This window comes from Phodopus roborovskii, unplaced genomic scaffold (assembly GCF_943737965.1).
Source record: "Phodopus roborovskii unplaced genomic scaffold, PHOROB, whole genome shotgun sequence".
In the NCBI taxonomy this organism is placed as follows: Eukaryota; Metazoa; Chordata; class Mammalia; order Rodentia; family Cricetidae; genus Phodopus; species Phodopus roborovskii.
Genome location: NW_026126511.1, coordinates 37,289,268 through 37,313,225, shown reverse-complemented (window position 1 = coordinate 37,313,225; position 23,958 = coordinate 37,289,268). Strand labels below are relative to the sequence as shown.

Below are 23,958 nucleotides of genomic sequence, written 5' to 3'. Positions count from 1 at the left end.
AAAACCATTTCTATAAAGAGCTGGTGCAGCATTGAAGTAAGCAACCCTGCAATGACATTACTATTGCCTGTTTCTCCACGTTGCTTAGGGCCAGAAAGAGAGGCTATCAATCCTGAATTCAGTTACTTGTAAGGAAAAACATTGTTTTGTAATGAATTTATAGAAAGAAATATGGCTTTCTTACAATGTCCACATTTAACTTTTATTAAATATCTTATTCTCTTGTCTAGCTATGAGCAGAGAAGACACATCTTCATTAACTGATGCTGTTGAGCAAGCTGCAAAACGACAACAATCACAAACATCAGAAATAGAAAAACATAAGAAAATTCTCTTCCATTTGCAGGTAACTAATTTCATATAATCTTGGAAATGTATCTAGCTTCTGTAGAATTTTTAGTGATATGTGATATTCTTATGAAGTCATATTCTCATGAAGAATAGCCAGGGGCTTAGAGAACAGTTCAGTTGGTAAAGTGCTTGCCACACAAGCAAGAGACTCTGAGTTTGATGACCCATGTAACAAGGCCAAGCATGATGGGATGTGGCAAAAGGCTGGTCCCCATGGCTCACAGCCTAGGCAGCCTAGTCTACTTGGCAGGCTCCAAGCCAGTGAGAGAGCCTGTCTCATAAAACAAAGTAGATGGTGCTTGAGGAACAACGCCAGAGGTTGTCCCCTAGTTTTCACATTTATGTACATGCATACATGCATATGTGTGTGTGTGTGCGTACGCACACACACCAACAGTAGTACCACCACTACTGCCACAAAGAAAAGAATAATATTTGGAGATTCATTTTAAATTCATATTTGTTCCCTCAAGTTTTTTTGTGCTCCCAAAGTGTTCCATATGAATGTTTGGGGTTTTTCACAGTCCCATGTAGTGCCATTGTAGCTACAATGTCATTATAGCTATAGTGTGAGTACACAAAGTCCAACTCATCATATAGAATCATTTAAAATTGATCCTAGGATGTTTTCCCATAAAACTGTAGATTAGTAAAACCATGTCATCTCTGGTGTCTGAGTGACTGGTTGCCAATGAACATCTCAAGTGGCCTTTCTCTGAGTTCTTTCCTCTTCATAGAATTCTCTCATCATTCTGCAAGAAAGATGGAGGCCATATTGGTTCTGTATGAGACATAATTGATCATAATTACACCTCTATGAATATGACTAGAGAAAGGGAACCATGTATGTAAAGGTGTTATTACAGAGACCATAGAAATTAAAAGAGTAGGTTCCAGAACTGAACTGTCCTGCTTTCATATCCAGGTTTGCATATTTAGCTCTACAATTCCCCTCTCTTTTGTAAAATGGAGAGAATAATGTTGTGTGACTTTTAGACTTGTAATTATATATAAGTATCATTTTGGGGACCGCAGTACACAGTAGGACTTGATTTTGACATTTACTTAAGTGTTAACATATTCATAGATATATAATGGTAATAATTGGGTTGATATAATATAGATGGTTTGTATTTATTTCTATTATGTTAGTCACTCCTAAAATATATTTGCGAAGTAGAATATAATACAAAGCAATGTCTTAGTTTTTTTTTTAGAGTTTTTATGACTTCTTTTTATAAAGCTTCAGACATTATTTATGCTGAAAGCCTATTTTTGAGTAAAAGTTTTACAAAACATTGTGTTTATTCTTGCATTGTTCATCACCTGTGGGAAGGGAGACAGAAAAATCAAACAAGTAATTTCATGCCACTTGGCATTGCCATTGTTAGAAGCATGAACCCCATATAGATTTATCACAAGATAGACTTTTCACTAAAGAAGTGATCTTTCAAAGTCAAGATTTAAAGGACAGCTGGAGTATTGAATACCTGGGACAAGTTTCAGAGTGAAAGGTCAGGAGGCTAATATTCCAGAGAGTTCACAGAGGCTTGACATTAGCATTGACGCATTCATAGCACTGAAAATATTTTGGCAATGGTATAGCAAGAGAAGGTTTGGAGAAATAGTGGAAGCTATATACAATGATAACTGACTTGTGTTTTATTCTGAAATTGATAAGATCCAAATGGATTTTAAAGCAAAAAAAATCAATAAAAAATTTGTTAAAGAAAGAGAATTCTAGGTCCATGAAAAGTACTTGTTATGATACTTACTTAAGACAAAAACTGAGCAAATGATGAATGGACAAGAATATCCTCAGTCTAGGCTTAAAGCCTTCTGAGGCCTTCTGAGCACGCACAGGCCAATCAGCCTGTCCAGAGTCTGCCAGCCTCCTGGTTGTGCCTCCACTCATGGAAGGAGCCTGCCTTCTGGTGCCCTCCTCAGAGATTCCGAAGGACTTGTGATTGTGCAGAGAGTAACCTGTCCCAGTGGACCAGCCCATCTGCAGTCTGCCAGCACCCTATTCCCACCTCCACCCACTGGATGAGGAGAGCCATCAGAGTATTGGACCAGCTTGCACCCACCAGAAGAGAACCTTGGTTCTGTACCCACCGGAAGAGGGAGAGAGCCCACTGTTACACACTGGAAGAAGGGATGGGTAGACAACGGTATAAGAACACAGTCAATGACAGAAAGATCAATATGACAACACTGGAGTCTAGGGACTCTACACCAGCAAGACTTGAACATCCCAACACAGATGAAGCAGAAGAGAATGACCCTAAAAACAACTTCACAAAGATGATAGAGACCCTAAAAGAGGAAATGAAATGGAAAGAAATGAAAGAAAAAAACAGACCAAAAATATAAGATATCAACAAATCTCTTAAGGAAAGCCAAGGAAAAACAATCAAACAGATGAAGGAAACAATTCAAATAGTCCATGACCTGAAAACTGAAATGGAGACAATAAAGAAAACACAAACTGAGAGAATTCTGGAAATAGAAAAGCTGGGTAAATGATCAGGAACTGCAGGTGCAAGCCTAACCAACAGAATACAAGAGATGGAATAGAGAATCTCAGGCATTGAAGATACACTAGGAGAAATAGATTCATTGACCAAAGAAAATCTTAAGCCCAACAAATCCCTAACACAAAAGAAAGTGTTCAACATCCTTAGCTACCAGGGAAATGCAAATCAAAATAACTCTGAGATGCCATCTTACTCCTGTCAGAATAGCAGGAATTTAAATTGTGTCACTAATGTGACAGGACACCATGAGAGGAACTTGAGCAGGGAAGCATGCCATATGCTTTATGTTTTAAAAAGATATTTCTGTTTACACATGGGACCTAGCTGGTAAAGATGGGCAGGAATGGAAATAAGTTGAGTTAGAAGTAAGGCTGTACTATATATGATAAAGGTATACCAGAAATACATTTGAGGTATTTATCTATTTGTTTGTTTATTTATTTATTGGTGCTGGGCTGGGGCCCAGAGCCTCATGTGTGCTACACAAATGTTCTGCCACTGAGCTACATCCTATCCATAAATTCCAGATTTGATTTTGATGTCCAAATCATCTAGTTTCACTGACAAATAGAATGTGGAGGCAAATGAAAACAGTCAGGTTTTAGCTACCCAGGTGAGAAACAGTACAGTTTACAGAACAGGGAAACTGTGGGAGGAGTGTGTTTGGTGTGTTTCAAGTATTTGCTGAATATGCATGCATAGTTGAGATGACTGCCAGGAAAACAACAGAGGAGTCTTATGTGGAAGGGCTTGAAGTTAGAGTTCACTTGTTTAACATGCCTTTCTTTCAACCTTTCAAATTGATTTAAAGAGAGTGACAGTAGTAGATAGAAAGAAAGAAGGATGGCAAGTGTCCTGCAGTTATTTAAGTGGGGTTTGATGTGGAATTGGATGAACAATTAAATACAGAAATAAATGGAATATAGATTAAACAAAGATTGTTTCTCAAGGTGGTCCTGTGGGTACGTTTGTGACTTCTTGCTGTGCTGGTGTATACTTTTGGTCTCTTCATCTGTATACACACTATGACATATTACTGGTGGTTTACAGATCCTCTAGTTGCCTTTGTCTTTCAGAATTCAGGTAGTAGCTACCCACAGTTGATTAGAGTGTGCTGTGACCTCACAGATCTTACAGAGAATTCCTTAGTCTCCCTTCCATTTCATACTATGATGCCCAGACCCCTTGATCCCTGGATCAAGGACAATCTCGAGATACAGCTTTGCATTTGTCAGGGTTTTTCTAACTTATAGTATGCAGGCCAGGCCTGCAAACTGGGTCACATGGTCTGGAACTTTCCTATGTCCCATGCTCTATCTCTCCCCTTAAAAAGAAAAAGAAAGAGCCCCATATAGTTCAGAGAGATTTCCTTTGTTATCAGGGTCTGGAAGGAAGTGGGATCTAAAGGCTCCCACATGTGTCCTCAGAGCACTCTCATGGCCCTCTGTGAGTATGGTGCTGTAGCTCTCCCAGTGCTCTCCACTTTAAATGCTTCATCACGGTTGCCTGTGCCCACAAGTCTGTTATTCCTAATGAGACTCATTCTGAAGAGCAAATTCAGGTTAGCTTTCTTTTGACGGACCTGCTTTCTTCTGTAATGTATAATAGTTATTATGTGTTTCCATTGTGCTGGACACATTTCCACCCCTTGAGGCTGAGTTTGGTCATGTGACTAGCTAGAGTGTTAGCACAAGTGAGTCAAGGAAAAAGCTTTAGGAAAGCTCTTACAGAGTTGTACTTCCACTTTTGTGTGTTTGCTATCATGACAAGGACATACCTCTGGAGTTTAATACATACAATACAAAGGCAGGACATCCTAGTCAGCTCAGTTAAATCCAACCTAACTCATTTCAAATAGATCCTTTAATCATTCTCTCCACCCCGCTGCCCTGGGCATTCTCCCTCTTCCCAATCCAAGTGGCTTCCTTTCCTCCCCCAGATAGTCCATGTTTCTGCTTTCCTTTTTACATGTATTTCATTATCTTCTCTATTTCCCCCTCTCTCCAGATCTCTTCTCTTCTTCCTCTCTCATGATCCTCTTTCTAGTTTCATTTTACACACACACACACACACACACACACACACACACACACACACACACACACAGACTTTCCCCATACGAGAGAAAATGTGTCTTGTCTTGCTGAGACTAGTTTATTTCACTCAATATAACAGTTTCCAGCTGCACACATTTTCCTGAAAATACCACAATTTCATTTTTCTTTATTGCTGCATAGAATTCTGTTGTGTATATGTACTAAATTTGCTTTCTCCAGTTATCTACTGGACATCTAGGCTGGTTCCACTTCCTGACTATTGAGGTTAGTGCAGCTGTAAACATGAATGTGCAATTTAGATCACTTCAGGTGTGAACCCAAGAGTGATTTAGCTGGGTCATATCATAGTTCTGTTTGCAGAAATATGTACTGATTTTTATAATGGCTGTACAAGTTGACATTCAGTTTAGCAAAGAATAATGCTTTGTCTTTAACTATATCCTCCCAAGCATTTGTTTTTCATTTTATTGGTCATGACTATTATGACTAGGATAAGAGGGAATCTCAAAGAAATATTAGTTTGCAGTTGGTTGATGACCAATGAGAATGAACACTTTTTCACATATCTAATGACCATCTGTTTTTCTTGTTTCATGGTATAAGCCCATTTATTGATTTGGACTTTTGATATTTAATGTTTGCTATTCTTTATGTATCCTAAGCACTAATCATCTGTCTGATGTTGAGTTGGAAAAGATTTCTCCCTATTCTATTTGTTGATGACTATTTGCTTTACAGTGCAGAAGCATCTTAATTTCATGTAATCTCCTGTCAATTCTTGGAATTATTTCCTATGTTATTAGAAAACCTAGTTAGGAAAATCCTTCTCTATGCCTATTCCCTTCTGTGAGAGGATGGGTGTATGTGTGTGTCAAGGAAGCAGTATGTGTATGTGTGCACACATATGTGGGAGTACATGCATGTGTGTGCATGTGCACATGGAGACCAGTAGTCAATGTCAGATGTCTTCCCACAGTAACTTTCCTCCTTGTCTTTTGAGATGGTCTCTCAACAAATGTGGAGGGCAACAACCTGGCTAATCTAGCTGGTTGGCCAATTCCAGAGATTTGCTTGCTTTTGCCCCAATCCTACTCCAGTGCTGTTTTCTCAGTAGAGTTCTTATACTTTGTTGACTATACTTATTCCTAGTTATTTTTAAACCTACTGATAATAAAATTTTGTCTTTGGTATCTTTCTGGGTGCATTTGTTATAAATAAAAAGCTACTAGTCTTTGTATAGTGATTTTTTTCCTTCCTATTTTGCTGGAACTATTTATCAATCTCTAAGAGGTTTCTGGTAGAGTCAGGTATATTGGATCGTGTCATCTGCAAATAAGGATAATCTGACTTCATCCTTTCTAGTTTGCCTCATTTTATCCCCTTCTCTTGTCTTATTGTTCTGTCTAAGACTTCGAGCACTGTGTAGAATAGGAATGCAAAGAGGGGGCTGCAGAGATGGCTCTCCAGGTAACAGAGCATACTGCCCTCACAGAGGACCAAAGTGCAGTTCCTAGAGCCAATGTCAGGTAGCTCAAAACTGCTTGTGGATGCAGGGTATCCATGACTTCTTCTAGCCTCTATGGGTAATGCACCCATATATATGAAAACCACACAAAGAAACATATGTATCTAGCACAATTAAAAATTAAAAACTATCTTAAATTGAAAAGGATTTTATTAAAGAATGGAAAGAGTAAGCACCCTTGGTAAAGACTTTAGAACACATGCTCTGTTTTTCTTTAGTTAATTTTATGTTGACTATATGTTTGTCAAATACAGTCTTTACTATGTTGATGTATGTACTTTCTACTACTAATTTCATCAGGGATTTTATTATGAACTTTGACAACTGACTTTTTTACACTGGCTGGTGTGATCATGTGCTTTCTTTCCTTGAATCTACTCATGTGCTGAGTTATTACCAATTTACATGTCTTAATCAGTCTTACAACCTTGGAATGGAACCAACTTGGTAAACACACATGATCTTAATGCAGTCTTGAATCCAATTTGATAGAAATTTATTGAGAGTTTTTGTACTTATATCCATCAAGGATCTTGGTCTACAGTTTTTTTTTTTTTTTTTGTCTTCTTCCTGTTCCCATCTGTTGTTGACACCATTGATGATGCTGGCTTTATTGAAAGCATTTGGTAACTTTTCCTTTTTATTTTATAGAAGAGCTTGAGGACCCTTAGTGTTAAAGAGTCTCTTAAAGGCTTGGTAAAATTTGTCACTGAATGCATCTGGACCTGGAGTTTTCATTGTTGGAAATTTAAAAAAATTTTTTTAAATTATTGCTTCTTTAATCTCAGTGAATATTATGGATCTGTTTAAGTTGTCTATACTTTATTTAATTTTCATAGATCATCTTTATTTAGTAATTTATCCATTTCTTCTAAATTTTCTAGTTCCTTGGAATTTGAATTTCAAAGTACTCCTTAATGATAAGCAGTATTTTATTGATACATTTAGTCATTTATTCATTTTCATCTGTAATCTTGATAGTTTGTATCATCTCTCATTTTCCCCATTTGTTTATTTGTGTGTGTGTGTACCCACATTGGGTGCCATTGTGGAGGCCAGAGGACAACTTACAGGAGCACATTCTCTCTTTTCATTATTTGATTTCTGAGGGTCAAGCTCAAGTTGTCAGGATTGGAAGCAAGCACCTTTACTTGCTGAGCCATCCTGCTAGCTCATAGCATTTTCTTTTGGTTAATTTGGATGAGAATTTGTCAATATCATTTATTTTTTCAAAGAACCTATTTTTTAAGTTTCTTTTAAATTTTATTTAACTTGTTTATTATGTCATGATCTTTATTATTCCCTGCCACCTATTGCTTTTTAAAGTTTATATTGTTCTTGATTTTCAGGGACATTGAGGTTTAGTTATTTCAGACATTTTAAATTGTTTTATGTAAACATTCATTGTGAGCATTTCTCTTAGAACTGCCTTAGCATTATTGCATGTCCGTTTTCACTTCTGCATTATTTACTTTTCTTTGCTGTAATAAAGAATCAGGTCCAGAGGCAACCTACTGAAGGTAGAGTTTATTTTGGATTATAGTTCTAGAGGGAGAGCCCACAATGACTATGAGGAATGGCAGCAGCTAAGTGGAACAGGAAGCTGAGAAATCTCATCTTTAACTAACACTAGAAGCAGAGGGTGAACTGGAAGAGGGGAGATAATATTAACTCTCAGCATTTTCTCATTGATGCATGTCCTTGTGTTTTAAGGCTGTACCACCTCCCCTAAAACTCCTTAAAGGATACCAAGTATGCAAATGCCCTAGTCTAGGGGGGACCTTTATTATTCAAGCCACTACAGTTCAATTCAAGGAACTTTTAATTTCTTCTCTGGTTTTTCTAATGACTCACTCATCATTCCAAAGTGTACAGTTCAATCTCCATATATTTCTGTACTCTTTATATATTTTTATATTGATTTTTAGTTTTGTTTCACTATGATCTGATAAGATACAGGAACTTATTTTGATTCTTTTGGATTTGGTAAGACTTAATTTGTGCCCTAGAATATGGGCTATTTCAGAGAAGGTTCAATGACCCACTGAGAAGAATGTGTGTTTATTGTTTCTAGGGTGAACTATTCTCTATTCATTTGTTAAGTCTGTTTGAGTTTTTATATAATGTAACCTATATTTAACTTTAACTGTGCTATTTTTTTAGTTTGTATGACCTATATAGAGAGATAGAAATCTCACTACTGCTGTAACAATGTCCATTTGACATTTTTTGCCCATTATAGAAGCCTCAATGTTTCATGTATGTATACCTACAATTATTTTATCTTCATTATGCATTTTTCCTTTTTATTGATCTGTTGTGGTCCTCTTTGTTTCTTCTAGATAACTTTGATGCAAAGTTATCTAGTACCAGAATAGATATGCCAACCTATTTTCAGTTTCTGTTTGCTGGGTAGAGTACCTTCTGTCTTTTGACTCTCAGTCTGTGGGTGTCTTACAAGTGAAGTTTGTGTTTTGTTTTGTTTTCTGGAGAAAACAGAAGTTGGGTCTAGTTTTTTTGTTGTTGTTGTTGTGCTTATCACTTAGATAGCCCATGTCCCTTTACTGGTTAAATTGAATTCATTTACAATTAAGGTTATTATAGACAGATGTTTACTAATTCCCATAATTTTGTTGGTTATTTTTCTGGTTGGTGAGATAATTGTTTTGTACTTTCCCTCCTATTAGTATCGGGCAGTTATTAGTTCATTGAGTTGCATATGATGGATTCCTTTGTTTAGCCATCCCTCTTCTGAAATTTATTCTTCCCTGTGTTGTCATTATTAAGGTTGTCTTTCTTCCTTTTCTTTGTATAATAATCCTTCAGATATCTTCGGGAGTAATGGGCTGGTGGTCATGATTTTCCTTGGTTTGTGCTTGCTTTGAAATATATTTATCTCTCATCTTGAAAAAGGCTTTGTTAGATATAACATTTTTACCAACTTCCATTTCTGTTTATTAAATTTTAGATCTACTAAGAAGAGGTGCCTTGCATATTTATTGGTCTAGTAGACAAAATAAAAATTGCAAACCACAGGATCAAGCATTCTTAGGTTTGAAGTCAGGATTCCAGAGTTGGTTGCCTTTCCTATTTAACATCTCTGAACTTCAGTTTTATCCTTTGTATGGTAGTGATAATAATGATAACTGTATGTGTGGGTGTTGGCATCTCATTTGTGCCTCACCTTCCTCCTTTACCTTTTCTTTTCTTTTCTTTTTTTGTCTGTTGACCTTTATTTTTTCTGTATAAGCCTGAGTGTCATAGCAGTTCTGTTTTACATTTTGAGGAGCACTCAAACTGATTCTGATAGTGGCTAAATTGAACTACATTGCTACCACCAACATAGAGGTGTTCCCAGTCTTCCATCTTCTGGCTATATGTATCGCTGTCTACTTCCTTAACTGCAACACTCAGTAAAGTGGGCCTTGAACCTCACCTGGGAAACAGTAGAATTGACCGTGCTGGGGGTGTGGGTGAGCCAGCAAGATTGTGAGCATGGGAAAGCTGTTCCCATTCCTCACCTCTCTTGTGACCGCATGGGTGGGGGGAGATGCACTATCCCCCTGCTCATCAACACCCAAGGCACATAACAAAACTGTCCCTGAGGTCATAAGAGGAAGAGAGCTGTCCCTGCATCTCACCAGCTGCATCCCTCAGGAGAGAGGCCCCCACACCTCTTCTGGATAACACATAAGAGCTGGCCTTGAAGGTGTTAGGTATAGAGAACTGACCCTGAAGATGCAAAAGTCGAAGAACTTGTTCATCAAGGGGCAATGCTGGAGAGCTCCCCCCCTCCCCCCGGTGGTGAAGACTGGGCAGAGCTGGCAGACTGACCAACCCTGTAACTACCCAGGTCTAGAACCAGGGTTATGTGTTGGCCTAAATTCCATTCCATCTGTGATCTGCTTGCATATGGAGGTGGGAGTGGGGTTGGTCCTGTGAACCCAGGGCTGCAGAATCTCCTTGACAGAGGGCAGCAACAGGATGTCCAGGGAGAGTTCCAGTGAGAACCTGGTGTTGATGGTGTAGCAAAGCCTTGAACCAGACCAGTGATTTTTTGCAATAAATGCCTGCATGTAAAGATGTATGGATAAGGGGTTTACTGTATGACTCACTGTGTCACACTGCAGCTCCCCCCCTTTATTCCTCTTAAATTTTATTTTGTTTTATTCTCATGGGGAGAGAGATGGGTGAGATCAGTAGGTATAATGTGAAAAACACAAAGGACAAATAAAAAGACTTTTTTTTTTTTTTTTTTTTTTTGGTTTGGTTTTTCTCTTTATTGAAGGAAGCAGACAACAAATGCCCTCCTTTACCTTTTACCTGGGTAGCCAGCAGCAGCTATGCTTAATTTCACATGGGATAATTTAGTTTTCCCTTTTCAGAAAAACCAAGAGAAGGAACTCAGTGAATACATGGCCTTTGTTTAAGAGGGCTTAATGTGTGTTTCCCCTAAAAGCCACTTAATAGAGAAGTACAACAAGCCCCATGAATAGAAGCAAACCTGACCAAAGTCAGATCCCTGCTCTCAGGCATATGCATCACCTAGCAACACCAGCTTCTCCCAGGCATGTCCATGACGAATAACACCATGTTATATGTCACTGAGGCTTTGTGCTGTGACAATCGAAAATTGATACAAACAGAAATAGGTTAGAGAGGGATGAAGCAAATTCTGATTTGGGGACATGATGAATTTGAGGTGGGACATGATTAATTTGAAGTGTACCATTGCAGTTGAGTATAAAACTCAATAACCACATATAGTCTGTGAAACTTCATCAGAAAATAGAAAAGATGGAATGATTTATGTAATTGCCCAATATCTATATATAGGATGACAAGAAAAACCTGATGACTGAACACTGAGGAAGTCATATATTTGAAGGAGCTATTGAGATTGAGAAGTTATAAGAAATGACTAAGGAGAGCCAATGAAAACTGGTTATAAGAAAACTAGGTCTTAACAAGGATGCATGAGTAAGCAAAAACTAATGCCCTGGGAAAGCAAAATAGATACCTTTATATTCATTTTGCAAGTAAAGTGAGATTTGGATGGGGTAATTAAGCTTCTGTGTGATCATAGAGTTTGGTAAAAAGCAGGAAAGGCACTGGAATGTAGTCTTTAGGTAATTTAACTCTGGGCTTATAAAGTTTATCAAACAGTCTCATTTGAATGAATATTTCTGGTACCTATAAATGCATTTTTAAAATGACCAACTATCTCTTTTATGCATATGATGGTAAATTGCATAACTTTAATACTTGAGAATTAGATGAGCAAGTAAGAAATATACAACTCTGGGACTCTTACATGATTCCAAAATTAGTGTGTATTATGCTATTGCATGTCTTCTATTATGAATCATTTTTCTATATCTTATAAATGTATTTTTATGTCGTGACTTCTTATGTGCATTATGAATTAAAATAATGACTTTCCTCTGTGCTGAATACAATGAATTAATCATTAATGATATTTATGAAATACATTACAGATTGAGCTTCATGATCTTGAAAAACAAATTGCAGCTACTGCTGCAGAAGCTAAAGAAACAGAGAGGCAAATGCACCAGCAAGATGTTGCCATGGAAAATTCCAAACTTCAGTGTGGACTTTTGAAAGCTCAAATTGAGTCTTTACATTCAGAAAGTGTAAAGCTTAAATTTGACACAGAAACAACCCAAGAAAAATTTGAGGAACAAATGATAAAATATAATGCATATTATGCAAAAATAAAAGCCTATAAAGATAGTTTAAGAGAGACAGAAAGCAAATGCTCATTTATGACTGAACTGTATGAAAAAAGAGATCTCATAAAAAACCTAAAGGTGATGAAAGAAGATCTGAAGGAAAGTCTCCAAAATCCACAGGGGAAATATGCAACACAAATACAGGTTTGAAGTGTTACTTATTAAACCCTCTTCTGCTTTTTGTAAGTGTATATAGTAAACAATAGTTAAATTAATGTAATACCTACATACAGAAAGTGTTTTCACAATTTTTAAAACTTAAGCAGATAAATAAGTTAAATAACAATTTCCCATATGTGCAGATGCTTAAGGGAGATGCAGATATATGTACATGTGTTCAAAATGACAGTAACCAATTAATCCATTTACTGCAGAAAGTGTAATTCATGAAAAATGTTCAGCCTCTGGCTTCTATTCTGATGAATCTAGCCCAAATCAATTCATGTGATTAATGTTATTATGCAAACAAGCTGAATTTGTGATTGCACATTGGGCATCTTTATATTCTTCTTACTAATCTTTGAAAACCATAGAGGATACTGACTTAAAATATCTACCACTCCTTGCTAGAGAATTAAAAAGTATTCTTTGCACTCTTGTCAGGAAATCATCTACACAACTACTGCTTTCCTTTGTGTCTTATTTGTTTTCAAATCCAAGTTTGTTTTGTGTAAATAATGGCTTTTAATTTTGTATGTCTATAGAAAATGTTTTAATACTGTTTTACAAATTTAACTTTTGACTAGGCTAGTTTTCATAAATTACAGTAGCACAGAAAGTCTTGGACTTATTTTCAACCATTGGGTTTTTGACTTGTATATTTTAATTTTACAAATATCCAGGAAGAAATTTCAGAGCTAATGGGTAAAATTTTGACAGTAAAAGATTCAATCATTGAGAAGACCTATTTTATTGAAGAAGAGAAAAAGAAACATGAAAAACTAAGAAAAGAAATAGAGGTGAGTCTTAATTATCTATACTTAAATATTTCATGAGATTATGTCTTAAGTTTAAGCTATATTTCTATTTATATATTTTTCTTTTAATTTTCAAAACAGCTACGGAACAAGAAAAAAACTTGACTATATATAAGCCATTAAAATAGTTCATTCAAATATGTGAAGGTATTTGAACAAAGCCAGTGTCACATCAAATAAAGTCTATACAGGGTATGACACATGCCTAAAGCCCTAGCACTTGGAAGGACAGAGTTTGAAGCTAGCCTGGTCTTCAAAGTAATACCATGCCAAAAAAAGATAACTGCCTTAGAATTCTCTGGAATTCTTCAAGATCTCAGTCTACCAACCATATGGCAATTAATGACTGGAAAGCAAAGGCTTAGATGGTCAAACAGGGTGACCATTCTAAACATTGGAATCTTGAAAATAGAGCAAAGGGCAGCAGAAAACATTACTGTTCTAAACTTCTTGATTTCATATTTGAACTCTCAAGAATCAAGTTCTTGCCCATCATCCCAGAATTTAGGATAGATGGATTGCCACAAATTCGAGTTTGGTCCCGGCTATTGAGTATGACTCTGTTTCCAAACCAAAGCAAATGAAGGAAAATGAAAGGGAAACTAATTTCTCAACATGTTGGTGCCACCCTAAATATTTGTGGTTATTGTTTGTATGAATGGAGAACAAGTATGGAAAAGAATGCTGTTAATGGCAAGTAAAAAAATAATTTTCACATTTACCAACAATTTAACATGATATGAAACCATCTACATAATTTTAAGATGAAAGCCTTTACCTTTACCTATTTTCAGTAAAAAACAAAACAAAACAAAAACCATGTGATTTAATCTTATAGTTCAGTAGGAATTCAAATTAGATTAAGTATTTCATTTATATTTTTGTTCCTTTATACATCAATCTATTAAGATTTTATAAGTAGTAAGGTATATATAACTGGTGTGAAAATAGAAAAATTATTAATGAAACAGAAAAGATCTAAAAGTAATTTCCATGTATGAATGGCATAAACAAAATAAACCAATGAGATAGTTCAGCAGGTGAGGATGCTTGCTGCCAAGACTAACAGCCCAAATACCATCCCATGAAGGAAGAACAGATCCTGCTGGTACAGGTTATCTTCTGACCTGCATGCTTGTGTCATTGTGGCTTGCACTCAACCCCACACACATGCATCACAGCACACAAAATCCACTTATACCCCACCATACACAATTAAATGTGACAACATTGGTTAAACTATATAGAGATGCTAAGTTGAATTCTTGTCTATACTACTTATGGTTATACTCTCTTAAAATCATTAAAGAATGCAAGAGAAATTTTAACTGTGTGTTAAAGAAACATTTCTAAAGACAAAAATACCCACATAAACTCTATGCTTAAATATTTTTGATTTCCTACAATAGAGAAGACACACTTAGCTCTTAGAAAGATTTGTAAGACATGTAAAAGAGGAGAAAAAGTCAAGGACATGTCAATAAAACAGAAACCAATGAGAATGTGACATGGAAATAATTATTTAAGCCTCTGTATCTAAACAACAATAAATCAGCAAACAAAAAATAAAAATCACTTTTAGTAGTTTTTCTGTATATTCCTTTTAAACAACATTACATTTTTATTTGTAAATTATCTCACAAGTTAGGTTTCCAGTGTGATTTGCCTATGCATTTCATTTGGGATGGTTACTCTTTCTCCTTCCTCCCTCCTGTCCCGCCCTCTTCCCCACTGTACTCTCACCCCCAGGGTTCCCTTTCACTTTGTTCTGTTGTCTTCCCATGCCCTCCATTAAAGGCTCTTTTCTCCAGTCTCGTGGGCCTCTTTCTAAATTTCCTGGCCTTTACTTATATTTGCCCCTACCTTGATACAAATAATTAGCAGCTAGAGGTGAAGATTTTCATATGAGAGATAAGTACTTGTCGTTTGGAGCCTGGATTATATGACTTACTATAATGTTTTCCAGTTCTACACACTTCCCCATAAATATCATAATTTCACTTTTATTTTAGCTTAATGAAATTCTGCCATGTGTATATACTATATTTACACTACCAATTCATGTTTTTACACATGTATTTCTTTGTTATTATTTAAAAAAAGAGTAGCAATAAACATGACTGCAGGAATCTCTGTAAAAGATGAACCCTTGGGCATATGCCTAGGAGTGGTATATCTCAGCCATATGGAAGTTCTATTTTTAGTACTTTGAGAAGCATCCACACTGGTCTCCATAGTGGCTGTACTAAGTTGTTTTCCTACCAGCAATGAACAAGGGTTACTCCTCTTCCCACATCCTCTCTAGCATTTCTTTCCTTCTTTCTTTTTCTTATTTTTCTGTTCTTGATACCACTTGACTGGGGTGATGTGAAGTCTCAGAATAGTTTAATTTGCATTTCCATAATGACTGAAGGTATTACATATCTTAATAATACCCATTGCCATTTGTCTTTCTTCTTTTAAAAACTGTTTATTATCTCACTTGTTTTTATTTCTGGAGTTTAATTTTTACAATTGTTTATAATTTGTGGACGTCAGTTCTCCGTTAGTAGGATAGTGTGGCAGATATTTTCACCCATTCTTAAGCTGTCTGTTCTGTTTGCTGTGTAAAGCCATTAAAATGTCATGACATCCCATTTGTTAATCATTGGGGATATTTCTTCTGAAATTAGAATCCTAATAAGAAAGTTCTTATCTGTATGGACATCTTGAAGTGAAGTGTATTTTCTGTGTTTTCCTTTAGAAGCATTCCCTGTTTTAAGTTAAGGTCCTTGATTCAGTTTTAATTTATATTTATGTAGGGAAAGATATGCCCTAATTATACTATTATTTAATTCTAATCTTTAATGTTTTCAAACATTTATTAATGATATACTTTAGAGTCTAATTTCTTATCCTCTATATTTGTTATTCAAAAAATAGAAACAGCTCTTAAATTTCAATCTTTATCGAAGAAATAATGCTTTCAATATTCTTAGGTCATATATGAAATGGGGAAAAGGGACATTATTAAACATTACTAAATATGTATCCCTAAATTTCTTTCTTTTTCTCCCTATTTTCTGTCTTGATATATTTTGGAAGATGAAAGCAAGAATAAACTATGACTCACAAAAAAAAAAAAAAAAAAAAGGAGAGCATGCACACAAATGCACACAAAGCTTCAACTATAAAGCACTTAGCAACAGATAATTTTTTTAGTTCAAAGCATAAGTGTTATTTGCCAAATTCAAGAAAAAACTGGAGAAGTTTAAGATGATTTAGCAATTGATGACTGTTGCAAGCAGTATTTTACGGTAACTGACGTTCTATAAAGCATTGATGGCTTACTCTTGCCTAAATTTTGTATAGTCCAGCCTTAACAATTATAGGACAGGGAAAATTAGTGCACTTATAGAGCCACTACAAACAAAGAGTATTTGACACAGCATTCGTCTATGCAACTGACAAATGCATACATTTATTGATGTTAAGAACAGAAACGATTACAGAGCCAGAAGCCAATCAGTCATATATGAAAACTCAGGGAAGCAAAGGGGGAAAAGTGAACTAAAAGTGATATAATAATTATTCAAGTAGGACTGGAGAGTTAGCTCAGTGATTAAGACCACTCACTACTTTTATGAAAGACCTGAGTTTGATTGCCCAAATCACATGAGTTCTCATCTGCCTGATGTTTTCCACTTTGGGGAATCTGATGCTTCTGTCCTCTGTAGGCACCTGAACTCATGGTCTCTCATGTGCACATACACAGAAACACACACACACACACACACACACACACACACACACACACACACACACTTAAAGACAACAAAATGAATCTTTAAAAACCTATTCAAGTAAATAGCATGATAACATGGTAAGAATTTATTAATCTAGAGGAAGTGCAAGAACAAATATTGACTATTAATTGATTTATTATTTTTGGTTCCTGGTATTTTCTGTAACCAGTGTTTCTTTCCTGCCCACCAGTTCCTGAATAACCACACAGAGGCTTAATGTTTACTACAATCTGTTTGGCTTATTAGCTGTGGCTTATTATTAACTAGCACTTACAACTAAATTATCCCATTTCTATTAGTCTATATTTCACCATGAGTCTTATGGCTTGTTACCTCACATCTTGTTTCCCCAACCGCTGCTGGTGGCTGCCCAACTTTGCTCTTCTCCTTGTGTCTCTGCTTGGATTTTCCTACTGGCTCTATTCTTCCCGGCTATTGGACAAATCAGCTTCTTTATTAACCAATGGTAATAGAACATATTCAAACCACACAGAAAGACATCCCACATCTTTCCAAAAACTTTATATAAAACATATAATTTAACTTTTCATAATAACATATCATACTTTTATAAGTTTAATAATTTGTATAAGGTTTTACATCTAATGAAACAGAATAAAATATGATTCCAGATATGTTGAAATCTTTCTCCCAGTCATATTTAAAATTGAATATACTCTCCTTAATGAAAATGTAAAATATTAGAGAGAACACTGTATCATTCCTTTGAAACTACCTCCTATAACATTATGCTTTCCTATTGTTTTCACCTATTTATTACTCATGGTTTATACACAAACGCACTTATAACAAGATATGGGTACATTATGTGTGTACTGCACATATAATTTTGCAGCCAATTTGCTTATTCATATGTCCTAATATTTTTTCATTTTAATATATGTTAGTCCATATTATTCTTTTTAACTGCTATAAAATATCCAGCAATATTTCTATACCTTAGTTTCTATCACACTTAGTTTCTATCACTGGATAAATGAACATTTATCCAGTTCCATTATTAAAAGTACTGTTGGAGTGAGCACTGTATTACACATATCTTTTTGTACCAGGAATTAGGACTAGAGAGTTATAAGACCTGGGCTGTTACATTCTCTTAATAATTAAGTAATATTAATTCTTTTAGTAATATACTTTCTCTTAATAATTATGATAAAATAGTTTACATTTGAAATAATTTTATACTGTTTTCTAGACTTACTCCCTCATGATATTATTTGGGTTAATACTAAATTTGGCTTTACAAGGAACCTCAGATTTGCATATTAGTTCCTTTTAATGCCTCTTTTGTAATTTGAACTGAATGTGTGAATACAATTCTAAGGTCCTCAAGTGGAAACAAAGGTAGAATATTGAGGAGTTGAGATTTCAGTTTCCCCCATAAGAGAATGTACCTGTCTTCTGACACTGGTGAACTACTGGTGAACCCTAGTAGTAAGGACTACTATGCAACTTAAAGGAAGGAGGATTTATTTTAGCCTCCCAGTTCAAAGGGTACAGTGCTTCAAGGCAGGGAGAAAACAGCAGAGCTCATGGCAGTAGGAAGATGCAGTTGGCACTCCTTACCTGCAGACTGGAAGCAGAGAGCTCCTGCTGGAGGCATGGCCAGGCAGTAATGTGACTCTCTAATGGCCACCCTTACTAGCCTATGCCTATTAGGTTGGTCCCATGGTCAAAAGGTTCTACAGCTTCTCAAAACAATGTCATGAACTGAGATACTAGTATTCAAGCACATTAGCCTGTGAGGACATTTTTCTCATTCAAACCATAGCACCCATAATGATACTGAGACAACAGCTGGAGGAAAGACTTCCCTCCGGTCAAAACAGAACTCAATACTTTCGGAAGAAAATAACAAAATCCAGAGTTTGCAACATGTGAATACTATTTGAATTAATAATAAAACTTTAGAAGACATCTGAAGAAAGAGAAAGGGGGCTACCTGGAAGCAGAGGAAGATTTAAAAATAGAAATATAGTTCTATTTGTCTCAAAGGTGGTTAGAGGCTGCTAAGATTCTGCAGGAAAAAGTATCATGATGGAGATGATAAGATAAGAGAGGGAAACATAATCAAGTTACAGAACCAAATGGAATGGATAAGAAAAATTACTGAAATTAACAGCAGGTTAGACCCAACAGAATGTAAGCTTTCCCCCATTGTAAATGACAGTTCAAGTCCCTGGTCAAGGCACTGGAGAAAGAAGCCCCAGAGGCCCTGGGACCAGATTGAACAATTTGATATATATATCAAATATATATATATATATATATATATATATATATATATATATATATATATTTAGTCCCAGAAGGGAAAGAGGGAAACTAAAAAGTATGTGAAGAAATATTGGTCAAGAATTTTCCAAATATGAATAAAGAGTAACTTGAAGATTTGAGAAACTCAGTAAATTTTAAGCAGGATAGAGTGAAAAATATCTGAGGCCATTAAAGTTATTGAAACTAAATACAAAGAACAATTCTTAAAGCAGGCATAAAAACATTAATTACACAAGAATGGTGATAAATTGTAAGGTGTATGGGTTTTTCCTCCTGCCGCTGCTGGTCTTGTCCCGCCGCTGCGCCAGCCCCAAATAATGCACACTGAGACTCTGTATTTGATATAATCCTGTTGGCCCGGTTACTTGTTTCTTATCAGCTAGCTCTGCCTTAATTATTAACCCATTTCTGTGTATTTCCACGTAGTCTTACCTAGAGTGGAGGAATGGCGGTTCTGTTCTCTCCAGGCTCTCCATCCTGACTCCTCCTCTCCACTTCCTATTTCCTCCTTGTCTCCTAGTCCCTCCTATCTTCCTTTCCTATTGGCCAACAGTGCTTTATTATTAACCAGTATGAGAAACATATACAGAATGACATCTCCTATCATCTCCTCTTTTCTGTCTAAACAAAAAGAAGGGTTTTAACCTTAACATAGCAAAATATATTATACAACAGTTATCAAATAAGAATCACAGTTAACAATATTTAGTCCATTAACATTTAGCAAGATTAAAAGAAACTATTCTATCATCTATCCTATATTTGTGAGTCTAAAGTCATACATGTAACTTATCTTTAAGCTTAACTAAGGAAAACAATAACCATAACTATCTGTCTTCAACTCCATCAAAGACCACAGAAGGATAATATTTAAACTCTACAAATGACAGAGACAACTCATTGCCTGATCACCCGAAGTTCTTTTGTAATCTTCCATCTTCAGCCCATAGGCCATAGTGTGTCTGGCAGACTCTTCAGCAAAGCAGGAAAGTTTAAACTGTCTTCTTGTATTGGCAGTTTGTCAGTCACTTTTCTCTGTGTCCTGCAGACTGTCTGGCAGACTCTTCCATGAAGCAGGGCCGTTGTAGCAATGTCCATCTTGAATCAGCAGTCACTTTTCTGTGGGCCCTGCATGTCCAATTTATACAGCACAAAGTCAAACAGTCCAGACAAGAGCAGTATCTTGTCCAAATGGCTAGTCTTACCATATTGGAGGCAAACTCCATGACGTTTTTCTTCAATGTCCATCTTCCTTTCTGGTGCAGGTGGTATTGCCAAGAGCAATTATGTCTCACTGTCACGAAAACCCTAAACCATTTTAAATGCCATATTCTGTAGGTCTTTGAAATGTTTGAAGAATGCCTATTCATCTCAAATACATCTCTATATATCTAGAAAACTTAACTAACGTAAATATAATATCTGACTATCATTGATACTATCTATAATCTGTATTGAATTATACATTACATTTCTAAACAATACTTAAACAAGAGGAGAAATATACATATCACAAAATTGACCTTAAATTGTAGCAATAAATGAAAATCCATTCCAAAACAAAGTATTCATATCTATACCATAATTCCCTTTTTACCTTTAAAAAGAATTGGCTATGATCATTAACCATTTATAACCAAGTCAATTTAAATGAAAACAAACATTTATAAACAATATTTGGGAATTTGGGCGTCGTTCTTTCCAAACTACTTCCTGCTGGTAAAAGGCGCTGTCATGGGGGAATCCTAAGAAGACGCAGAAATCTTGGCTGTAGTCTGCAAGGCTGCTTTGTTCAGCTGTTTTGAATGTAGGATCACCTGGTACTCTGTTTCAGGGGGTCTAGCTTGCTCAAACCACATTAGTCTGGAAGGAATCCACAGCTTTTCATTTTCTGTGGAAACAAAAATAGAAATCCTTTTCCCCAGTAACTTGTCCTTGAACTTAAATCTTTGAGTCAAAGCATTTTTAAAATATATAAATTGAATTAATGCAGCAGCATTTCCTTTATCAGTTGTTATTATTTTCTCAGTAGTCAAACAATGCAGAGACAACACAATAGCATACAGTAACCAGATTCTCTCTGAGCTTTTCATCTTTACGTGGCTTTATTACTACTGTTTATTTTACTTTTATTTTTTCATTTTTTGAGACAGGGTTTCTCTGTGTAACTTTTATCGGTCCTGGAATTCACTCTGCATACCAGGTTTACTTTGAAATCACAAGAGATCTGCTTGCCTCTGTCTCTCAAGTTCTGGGATTAAAGGTGCGTGCCACCACACCCAGTTCCTCTTTGTCTTTTTAAAACCGTTTCATTTTTCCCCCATGTCTACGTATATTTTAAAACACACTGTAACCTTTAGAGGTTTTTCTTAATATGAATCTGTCTTACTATAAATCTTTACCTTTTTTTGGCCACGAGTCTTTTATCTGGTAAACAGCAACATTGCTGAAATGAAAGTCATAGTTGTTCCTGCCTGGTTTACCAAAGATGGCGGCGGCTATTTTACCGCCAGCATTGAGAGCTGTGGTTACTGCCTTGGTCTGCACTGCAATCCAGCCCCATGCTGCCGGCTTGGAGATGTGGTCCCTGCCATTGCCAGCTCTCATACACACCAATGAATTGTTAGCAGAGTTTCTTAAAAGCCTTGCGGTTTTTTGCCCCTTATGCTGAGTCAGGAATCTTCCCTTAAAGGAGCCGCGCAAATATCTGCTTGTCTCTCGCAGAGTTCAACCAAGAAAAATACTGCTACCAAGAAACCTTGCTTGTCTCTGTTCTTTTGTTTCTAAAACCCCCTTTTTAAGCTTTTGTTAAATTTTAAGTGGAAGTTCTTACTAGCCACGTGGGCGCCATTTGTAAGGTGTACGGTTTTTCCTCCCACTGCCGGTCTTGTGTTGTCCCGCCGCCGCGCCAGCCCCAAATAATGCACACTGAGACTCAGTATTTGATATAATCTGTTGGCCCATTACTAGTTGCTTATCGGCTAGCTCTGTTTTAATTATTAACCTATTTCTATGTATTTCCACGTGGTCTTACTGAGAGCGGAGGAATGGCGGTTCTGTTCTCTCCAGGCTATCCATCTTGACTTCTCCTTCCTACTTCCTCTTTCCTCCTTGTCTCCTAGTCCCTCCTATCTTCCTTTCCTATTGGCCAACAGTGCTTTATTATTAACCAGTATGAGAAACATATATAGAATGACATCTCCCATCAATAAATGCTTTTTTTTTTAATGTCAGCAACATTGGTGGCTAATAAACAACAGAAAGTATCATAAGTGTTAAAAGAAAATATATTGATCAAGAATTTTATATTTCATGAGATTCTTTTTCTTAAGCAAAGGAGAAATAATGAAATTTCAAATAATCAAAAGCTGGTAAACCTTATTTCTGGTATATTTTCACTAAGAAATGCTGAATAATATTCTTAATGAGGAAAGGAATAATCTTGCAAATGACTTGCAGTGGAAAAAATACATGGATGAATAAAGGAATACTTTTCTTGAATTGCTTAGAAGTTGATTAATGGGCATCTAGATAGCATGGCAGATTCAAACCACTTTTGAGCAGTGTGTGGTTATAGTAATTGAAACAGACTGACCAGGACCACTATCCTGCTCAGACTAGCAACTCCTGCTATGCCCATCATTCATCCTTAAACATCTAATGACAGTAAGGTGAACTTGGCTGGCACAGTGCAACTGTGTAGATGGAGTAGGAGCCACAGTTTGGGATACTTCCTGTGGGCTGATTCTCTCTGAACCAACCTAGAACGTGTGTCTGCTAGCAAACAGCCAACAGAACCTGTGCCACAAGTGAGTTTCTGCCTTAATCAGAAGCACTCTCACTTGGCACTGCCCCTAGAACATACCACAGCCTGATATGGCAACCACAAATGAGCCTGGCACCCCCAACAGCCATTAATCGGCAATAGGTGCTGGACCTGTTGTCACCATACTTAGCTCCTCCTTAGTGGGGCCAAAGCCAAGAAATTCAGGCCGAGAAAAATTTACATGTACAGAAGTTCCTATCTGTAAGGCCGGATAGGCTTCATTTGTCTGAACATCTGCCTCACTGGAAGTCTGCCCCACTATCTATGAAACATACAATGCTGACAGAAATGACAATGCTAGGGAAGGGAGGAGTCTTACACCCCATTGAATTAAAGCAAAAAATGGACAGTGTCTTCTATTGCAAGTTACTATCCTTTTTTGGGGGGTGGTTTGTATATAAGTTTGTATGTTTTGGTTTTATAGTGTTTTCTTTGTTTTTGTTATGTTTGGCATATTTTTTTCTGAGGAGTTAGTAGTTTAGTTTTTCTTTCTAATTGTATATTTTTTATAATTATTTGCCATTTTGTACATTGTTAAGCCAATGTATTGTAGCTTTTATCTCATCAGAACAGATCTTGCTAATTCTCCATCTTTCCTTCCCCTACTCATCCATACTTCACTTCTTATAGTCTCTCTTTGCCTCTCCTGCCTTCAACCCATAGACCTTCCTTTTCATTCAGGCCTTACCATCTTTTAGTTTCTTTCCAATTCCTTTTCATTTCTCTACCTAAGTGCTGATACCCTTTACTCTAGAAAGTCTGTTAACTACACTTTCTCCAACCAGTACTCTAACACTGTCTCTGAAACAAAATGAGGAAACAAAATACCAAAAGGATCCGCTACAGCTA

The 23,958-nt window shown here is 36.3% G+C and overlaps 1 protein-coding gene across 1 annotated transcript in view; it reads left to right on the top strand.

The window, feature by feature from the left end:
• The first annotated feature begins 232 nt into the window (after positions 1-232).
• The window catches only part of Ccdc122 (coiled-coil domain containing 122), a 39,856-nt gene continuing 16,130 nt past the window's right edge, over positions 233-23,958 (top strand). The window contains exons 1-3 of the mRNA XM_051195774.1: positions 233-346; positions 11,969-12,367; positions 13,066-13,182. Coding sequence (XP_051051731.1) covers positions 233-346; positions 11,969-12,367; positions 13,066-13,182 — 630 coding nt within the window. The remainder of the gene's footprint in view (positions 347-11,968; positions 12,368-13,065; positions 13,183-23,958) is intronic.